Here is an 8,858-nt window from a genome sequence, read left to right on the forward strand (position 1 = left end):
CAAAGCCAGCACCAGCTGAGATCATTGCTAAAAAACTTTTCAGTCTGATTTGGTTCTGTAAATTCATAACCACTTTCTTGCTTGTATGATTGCTGGTCATGATTGCCAGTCCAGTCTCTAGGAAGGTTTGAATGTTACTGTTTATTTAAAGAGAGAAGCACAGGCTTGGACAGTTTGCACTCTGGGGATGGATATGAAGTTAAATTTGAGAAAAGGCGTTAGATTTTTCCTTGGACACTTCTTCTCTTCCCATCAGCAACTTGATAGGATTAGAAGCTTGTGAGATTCAAAGAATAACTAGATGTGTTTGCCTGCTGTGTCTTTTTTTTTTTTTTTTTTTTCCTTTTTTTTTTTTCTTTTTTTTTTTTTTTTTTTTTTTTTTTTTTTTAATTATAGCTTTTAAACCCCAATGAGTCTTTGCAAAACTTTCTATAGTAGCTAAAAACATTTGTGGCAAATATCTACTTAATTTTTGTCAGGGTGTATAACTGACACTAGATCCCACTCAGTTTAAGAATTTCTGATTTTTTTTCCAGTTTTTATTTTTGTTTCCCCTTAAATATAGGTTAAGTCTTCTTAATTTAAGACAGAGCAGTGGATTTTGTCTACCTTGACGTCAGGAAGGCTTTCAGGCTTGTGTCCTCTAAAAACTTCATAAACAAGCTATTGATGTATGGGATGGATGAGCAGACAGTGCTGTAGGTTGAAAACCAGCTGAGCAACTTGGCCTGGAGTGTGGTGACCAGGATCATGAAGGCCAGCTGGAGGCCAGCAACTATTGCTGTACCCAAGGGGTCAGCCCCAGGTACTGCCTAAAATCTTTGTTAAGGATGCTGAGTTTCCTGGTGACAGAAAACAGGGGGAAGGGCAAGAGTCATGGTGTCATTCAGCAGGATTTCAACAAACGGAGAAATGGGCTGATGGGCATCACAAAGTTCTGGATGGCATTCATAAGTTTTCACATGTAAGATCTGAGTGGCATTTTGAGGTAGTTCACTGTAATGGAAAAGCTGCAAGTGACTGTGATTAACTTTGAGACAGAAACATTTCTGAAGCTAAACTCAAGTGAATATTCTGGAAGAAGAAGAAAGAAACTCTACTGGAATAAAAAACTGTCAGAATATAATTCACTCTAATGCTAGCACTTCAGTTTTTAGGCTTACTATGTGTAGCTAGTCATGTGTGAGCAAGAAGAGGATAATAGTGAATTTTGGGGGTGCAATGCCTGTTTCTAGGAAGCTCTTTTTCATCTACTGAATTGAAAACATAGGCAGCAAAACTGATTTGCTTTTAGAGTGCCTATCATCTTTAATTTCAGCTACAAAGGAAGTTAATGGAAGCGTTTCCCCACTCTCCCATTCTCTATTCCCTAAAACACGAGAATGACATAAGGAACGCAAATTTGTATCTGGAATAGGAATAAATCCTTTTGGTCATTTTGGTCAGGAGAATTGGGGGGATCTGAAAGAAAGGACCCACGTGAAGAAATATCATTGTTTCATTGTTGAGTTTAGGCCATGCTGGATGAGGAGTTTCAGTGTTAGCTGTCTCAGTGCAGCAGGTTGGTGTACGATGGGATATCACTGACTGGGGCGGATGCAGAAGGTGCTATAGAAAAAATTCCCGTCCTGCTTAGGCTTACCCACCTTCACCACACAGTTAACAGCTGCTGTGGAAGGCTGAGTAATTACTGCAGAACAACAGAACTACTTTATGCCCTGTGATAGATATGAACTGGGCTGTGAGAGAGGATCCCACAGCACATGATGTAGAGAAAAGGCAGCAAAGAAATGAATTGTCATGAGGGGTTTTTATTTAGGACATTTGAGAAGAAACCCTCAGGAGATGTATGTGTACACATCAAAGCCAAAAAACTCCCCTATCCTACTGTCAGAATGTTTGATAAAGCTCTTTGTCACACAGTAACTTCATGCATGCTAATGAAATGGTGACACAGGGCAAGAGGATAAGCCTGTCTGTTCATCCAAGTGAATTTAAAAAAAATTATCTCAAAAGCAGAGTTTGGTGAAGCTGAGAGCAGCTTTGTCAATTAGGGATCTAATGATAACTTCATGAGGAAATCTTCTTTAAGAAGAGTAAGTGAGTGTTATTGTTTGTCTTGAAAGCCCAGGTTTAGTCTCTAAAACTGAACATCTATGGTCAAGTCTTCTAGCCAAAGGTGATTTTTTACTTTTATTTCCATCAATGGATTTATATGTTTTTTTCTTTGTTTGATTTTTTCTGAAAGAGATTTTATTTGTTTGTTTGCTTTTATATGATGAGAATTCATATAAAAGGCTTGAGAATCATACATAAGGCATGAGAAATGCCTGTGTATTTCTACTAATTATGGAAAGGCACTCGGACGTCGGTGCTGAACTTAATGTGCAGGATTTACACCTGGTCTGTCACAAGACATGTAATATCCTTGAACACGTAGTCCAGATTCTCAGTTTCTTTGCAGCACGTGAAGGCTAGGGGAGCAGGAGGGACAAAACAATGCAATAAACCCACTTCCAAACAAAGATTTCCACTAGTTTTGCAATGAAATGGAAATTATGAATTGGAGAAATCCTGCCTTGGGTCAAAAGCTTGCTGTCGATGGGATCTTGTAAAGCTCTGTGGGTGTGAATTCCATAAATTTGGCAAAAACCAGATTCAGGTTACCCCCAGCAGCTCAGTGCTCAGGGCATGGAATGTCCCTTGGTCAGTTTGGGTCAGCCATCCTGGATGTGCTCCCTCCCAGCTCCTTGTGCACTGCCAGCCTTCCTGCATGCAGGGCAGCCTGAGAAGCTGAAAAGATCTTGACTTGGTGTCAACATCACCCAGCAACGGTTATAACGTTGGTTTGGTAGCAGTACTGTTTTCATCAGAAATCCCAAATGCAGCACCATGTGGGCTTCTGTGAAGAAAAGTAACACTACATTCACCTTTGGGAAAGCAAATAAACTGAGGGTAAATCAGGTGTTTTTTCCTAGTGAAGAAAGGCCTTGTAGAGGTTTGAAAGCAATGGAGCAATAATTGATGAAATCACTTAGTTTCCAACGTAGTGAAAATAAAAGGGAGGCAGACATCTATAGGTATTATTGCTTTTACATTTATATATAGCTTGTTGAGGGTCATCTCCTTAGCTAAGCCAAATGACAAATTCAGTAATAAACTATAGACATCATCAGATAGCATTCTTGACTGAATTTAATTAAGTTTTCTTCTAGGAGAGGAGTTAACGAGATGCAGGTATTTCTCTGGATGGTTTTTGTAAAGCACTTGTTGGCTGTGTGAATACAGGAAACTCGAGGGCTGCAACCTTTGGCCAAGGAACAAATCTTTTCATAACACCAAGTAAGTGAAGAAGGAAAGAATTTCATACACCAGCCTTTACCATCCAGCTTCAGTTTCCGAGGTTCAGCTTGCTACGTCAAAGCAGCTTTATGCATTTCACTTCAATATTTTGCTTGTTTGTTTCTAGACATTAAATCTGTTTGCAGATCTTGTGTTTAGGAATGTAGTGACTGTGCTGTGTAGTACCCTTAAGGCTGAAAAACTTCTCAGTATTAATTTTTCATCTTCCAACTTTCCAAATGTACTGTCCTAGAAGGGTGACAAGTAAGGAAGAATTAAGATATATTTTTTTCCTCTTTAAAATTAACATGCTGGCATAATAATGTTTGCATGGAAATATTGCATGCTAAATGAAGCCCTCATTTTATATCTATATTTGATTTGAAATCTCTCAATTGGGAGAAACTTTTTTGTTTTTACAGGCCTCAAACACGCACTGACATGGGTAGCAAAGTGTTATGCTGTTTGTGATAAGGTCTGGTTCAGCATGTTTTTAACCTGCTAAAGCAAACAGCGGTCAGCACAGAAGGACATACTGGTTCTAAGGATTTTGGAATGACAGCATTTAACTCTGTAGTTCAGCAGTGATTCAGAATCTGCAGTTTATGTAAAGCGCTTTGTCACAGTGAGCTCCTGGCAGCTACGGAAGGATAACTTTTGGTGGAGGAACTCACCTGTCTGTGCTTGCAAGTGAGTAAAAAGAGTGATCTGAAATCATACGGCTTCAGCATATTCCCAGTTCCAGCCACACATCTTCAGTGGAGCTGGATATGCAAAAATGTTCCTGTGCCCTGGCCGTAGCTGCCTTCTTTCAGTGCCTCTCCAATGGGTGCAGATCCATCCTGAAAGTGTGCAGCAATACAAATCAGACAGCTTAGTATCAGCTTTCTGCTGAATTCTCTTCTCCCCTTAAAACTACAGCGAGGTACCTTAGAAAGGAGATTGTATCCAAGCCCTTCAGTGACACGCTTTTATTTACAAGCGGTATATTGGACAAAGTGAAGGCACTTTTTCAGGACTGTCACTACAAATTCTCTGTGTATTCTGATACTTCAGCAAGGCCTGTTCACAGCTGTTCTATCACCCGTGTAATATTAAGTAGAAAAGTAATTAGCAAACTTAATTGACTGCCCTTTACTTCAAATACCGAGATACTTAAAATCTTGTTTTGTGAAGATGACTGACTTCATTGTCCATTGAATCTTTGTGACTAAAAGGTCACTCGTGCTTATGCACACATAACAGGTGAATATACCTGAAATCTGCAGAATAAATCGAACTTTATCCTCTCTCACCAGAAAGAAGTCAGAACAATCATTCAAGAAGGGAACAGGAATTTGCAATTTGTGACTTTAATTCAAAGAAAATATTTGAGAGGCAAATGAAAAAAAAAAACAATCCAGATAACATTTAAAATATTAGATTAGCTATATATTTTTTCTATTTTATCTTCCAAAAGTCACAACTTCTGCCTTACAGTCAGGTCCTGGTGTGACAGGGAGGTTTTTAGCCAAGAAATTCTTAAGTTCAGACTTCAGAGCTGACTTTTTACAAGATTTTTGGGCAGTGAAACTGCAGGAAGAAGAACAGAGGTATTTGGGCAAAGCACACCATCAATTGTGAAGCCAATAAGCGTGGGCTAGTTAACAGCACTTTCTTGATTGCTTTTACCTGCTTCTTGTCATAGTTATTGGGATTTACAGATCTGTCTAGCTGTGAAGATAAAGTGCAGTAGGAGAGCAGCTGAAAGCTAAAAGTAAATCATGACACAGTCAGTGTCATCAAGGAGTTTTTTCAATGTGTGCCTGTTTTCCCAGTAGAAACAGCAATTCCTAATGTATTCTTCTGCAAACTGGTCTAAGAAAGAGTGCCAGGATTGAGCACACTCAGGTGATGAGATTTAACAAAGGATATTAAACTAATGTTTGAAGGGACAGTTCACTTGCTCTGAATTACAGTAAAAAATGTCCAATGTTTTTCAAAATTCCTCTGGAGGTGCCCCCAGCTCTTATTGGTATGGAGTGCTAGCCTGTAGAGTGTCATTTTGTTTCATATATTATATTAAGAATCTCAGGTCCTGTAGGAACCTTATTCACTATTTTCTTTCTTCTGTTGTGCAGGGGTCCACCTAAATAGTTGTAATAAATCTAACTTCTCATTTGAGATCAAAACAGCATTCTTGATGGATTTTGCCTTATATTAGTAGTTGAGGAATCATGACTCTACTGAAATCAATGGCAAGCAACTACAGTTCCAAAATGGAGGAAAACTGTGTGTGCTTGTGTAAGCTGGGAGAGGGACATTGGTGATGAGAAGGGAAACCTAAGAAGTGTTGGGAAAAAACAAATTGTGAGGTTGAGTTCATGACATCTTCATTACTGCATTGCTAAAAACCTTAAAGTAAAAGTCGTTTTCTTATATGTATGTGAAACTGCAGAACTAATGCATATGAAAAGCTGAGACATGCAATCCTTTATGCTAATTCATTAAGAATACAGTTAATTACTTGCCTGTAAGCACAAGTTCTCTTTTTTCTTTTCCATTTATGTTTTAATCTGCATGTAAGATCTGAACTGTTAATTAGGAATTGAGAATGAAGCCTTGTAGTCAGGAGTGTGATAAAATTTCTTGTCGAGGGGGCTCACAGGTGGAAATATTTTTCATGAAAATTCTTTGCTGGGCTGAATAAGACTGGGGTTGGGGTCATCTTGGTCCATTCCTGTCCAGAACTCATCACAGATAAGGTGTTTCCCTGCTTAATGCACAGTTGCAGAACAGGAAAGGTATTTTCAAAGGAGTTAAATGATGTGTGACTGCAGGAGGCAGCTACAAGGAGCTGAAGTTTGGCGGAGGAACAAGGCTCAGCGTTACAGTGAGTAAGTGCATGCTCTGAACAAATGGCTTTGAGAAGAGCTGGCAAATGTGGTGCTTGGAAATGGTACTTCACAGTGATCCTTGTAAGGGATCCACATCCTCTACTTTTAGGGCAGGATGAGTGTGTGCTGGAACTTTTAGTTCGAGGTCTACCAAGAGAAGTGCTGGAGTCTGTACCTAGTACTACAAAAGTACTAAGAAACATATGGATATGACGTTTAGTGGTGAATTTAGTAGTGGTAGGTTGGTGGTGGTTGGACTTGATCTTTTCCAACCTGATTCTACAATTCTATTTTGACAACTCCAGTCCCCAGTCATGAGACATTTTTTTTTTTTTGCCAAGGAGATTTTGACTGTGTTTATTCAGGAAGCGCAGACAGGCTCAGCTTTGGAAGAGGAACGAGGCTGCTGGTGAAGCACAGTAGGTATCTTGTCACAAGCACAGTCACCTAAAAACAGAGTACTTAGTTTGCTGTATTTGTTTGTTTGCAGTACATTCTCCTTAAAATACAGAGGGAAGGACTTTTATAAATGAAAAGGAAGAGGGCATAGGGAAGAAGTGCACATTCTAAATAACTCACCTGTAACTTCTCCGTCCCCTTGATGTGACTGAAACTAATCTGAGTTACTACTGTTCTGCTAAAATACATGAATTACCTCTGTGTTGTGGAAATATCATGTTGGTCAGAGCGAATCCTACAGGAAGATCTGTTTGAGATGAGGATTCACAATCAACTTCTGTTATGTGAAACTGGTTTCTGAGACTTAGGTCTATTTTGAATCCTTCACCTGCCTTACTGCCCACTGAATAAACAAGAAAAAATAGGATGCAAATCCTTTTCTCTGGGACTTTCCTTCCGTTTGGTTTATTGTGGCTTCTTTCTTTATGACTCTTTCTTTATGTTGCTTATCTGCTGAGACTGACTAAGAGTGAAGGAGTTTATCCAGGTTTCCCAATGAGAGAAGCACTAAAAGCTGCTGTGTTGTCCAAAATAACTGCTGGAAATTCCACTCCATTACAACTGTATCTAACAGTGTGTTCGGGCTTCTAAATGCTCAGACTTGTCTCCCCCAAGTTTTCCTGGCAAATTTTTTGCATAGGTGTTTACAACCATGGGAAAATTGGATCTACCTGGAAAGTCACCTTTGGGAGAAGCAGCAAACTAATACATCTTAAAACAAAGACCCTTTTTTCAGTATTAACTTAAGGCTGAGATTTTTCCTGCCAGTCTTCCTGACTGTGGCAAAAAGTGCTCTACATATAAATTAAGCAAGGAATTTCAGTGGAGTTGTGCTAATGGGCTACTCTGCCTCATTTTCCACTCATGCAATGCAAATCCATTCCCATCTGCACTTCTGTGCAAACGCGTAAGGAATTATCCCAACGCAGAACCAGGGGTACGTGATAATGGTGGTACCTGCTTTCTCTCTTGATATCACTAGGAACAGGAAGTTGTTTTTTTGGACCAGAAGTTGTGTGGGGTTTTTGTTAGTGAATGTATCACTGTGTCTTCAACATCCAACTGGAAAGTTACCTTTGGAAGTGGAACACAGCTGATGGTGAAACCTGGTAGGTAGAAACAGCCTGAGTGAGAAGTGATGGAAGAGTCAAATTCTCCTTTCTGTGTGAATGCCTTTGAAATTCTGCTGTCCTCTCATTTTGTGGATGATCAGAAGTCAAGTCTGACCTTGAGTCAGGAAGAAAATATATAGCTGAACAGGTGTTTAGAAGTAATGGGAAAGTCTTACAAGAATGTCCAGTTTTCAGCTTTTCTGTCGTATCGACAGCTAAATGCTTTGTTTCATTTGCAGATAATCAAAACAAGTTTAATACAGGTTACTGAGCAATGCATTTCTGGGAAGCCTCTACTAATGTCCGTGGTCAACTGCAGGACAGAGAGCATCCTTCCCAAAGGTCTGCATGCTGAATGTTTCTTTTTCTATAGAAACAACTCAGTTACAGATTTCTGTGAGTGTGGAGAGGAGTCCCACCTTCGTTACTGTTATCCTTCAGCATTTCATGTTCCTAGAAATCTCAGGAACTGCAGGTACCCTCATTACCCTTTTATTTCCATTCTCCAGAACCTTGTCTAGGTTAGAAGCTGAAGTTTGTGCCCCTGCTGATAAACAAAAAGTTCACATTTTCATTGGCAAAACTCGTGGGTTGTAAAGGAAGCAAAATGGAATAAGCAGGGTGTATTTTTGGGCAGATCAGAGCATTGGAATCAGGAAAGACACTTGGAAGGAATGTGCAGTGTGCAGGAGGGCCATTTGAAGGCTGATCTAATGTTGAAAGTGCAGTTTGCTAGTAATTCTTGCATCTTTTCTTGTATGGATGAAGGAGAAAATGTACAGTTGTTGGTGGTCTCTGTCAAAGTTTAAAGGCCGATTAGGAACATCTTCAAAGGAAATGTATGATGAATTTGTCAAGGAACTCACTTGGGAAGACTGTACGTTTGTTGTTGTTTGAAGCCACGTAAAAAAAGAAAGCTCGAGGTTTTTGTTGCGAAAACAAAGACTGTGTGAATTCTGCCTCTGGAGGAAAATTCACCTTTGTAAGTGGAGTTCAACTAAGAGTAAAACCAAGTAAGTTTTAAGCCACTTTCTGCTCAGTGTTGAATAACTTTAAGCAAACAAACACA

The 8,858-nt window shown here is 39.5% G+C and overlaps 1 protein-coding gene across 1 annotated transcript in view; it reads left to right on the top strand.

Annotated features, from left to right (window-relative positions):
- The first annotated feature begins 750 nt into the window (after nucleotides 1–750).
- Nucleotides 751–8,858, top strand: part of LOC122170901 (M1-specific T cell receptor alpha chain-like) — a 32,739-nt gene continuing 24,631 nt past the window's right edge. The window contains exons 1-3 of the mRNA XM_042838155.1: nucleotides 751–805; nucleotides 3,289–3,342; nucleotides 6,560–6,637. Coding sequence (XP_042694089.1) covers nucleotides 751–805; nucleotides 3,289–3,342; nucleotides 6,560–6,637 — 187 coding nt within the window. The remainder of the gene's footprint in view (nucleotides 806–3,288; nucleotides 3,343–6,559; nucleotides 6,638–8,858) is intronic.

Source organism: Centrocercus urophasianus, unplaced genomic scaffold, assembly GCF_019232065.1.
Source record: "Centrocercus urophasianus isolate 14NV4802_14NV808 unplaced genomic scaffold, USGS_Curo_1.0 seq_734, whole genome shotgun sequence".
In the NCBI taxonomy this organism is placed as follows: domain Eukaryota; kingdom Metazoa; phylum Chordata; class Aves; order Galliformes; family Phasianidae; genus Centrocercus; species Centrocercus urophasianus.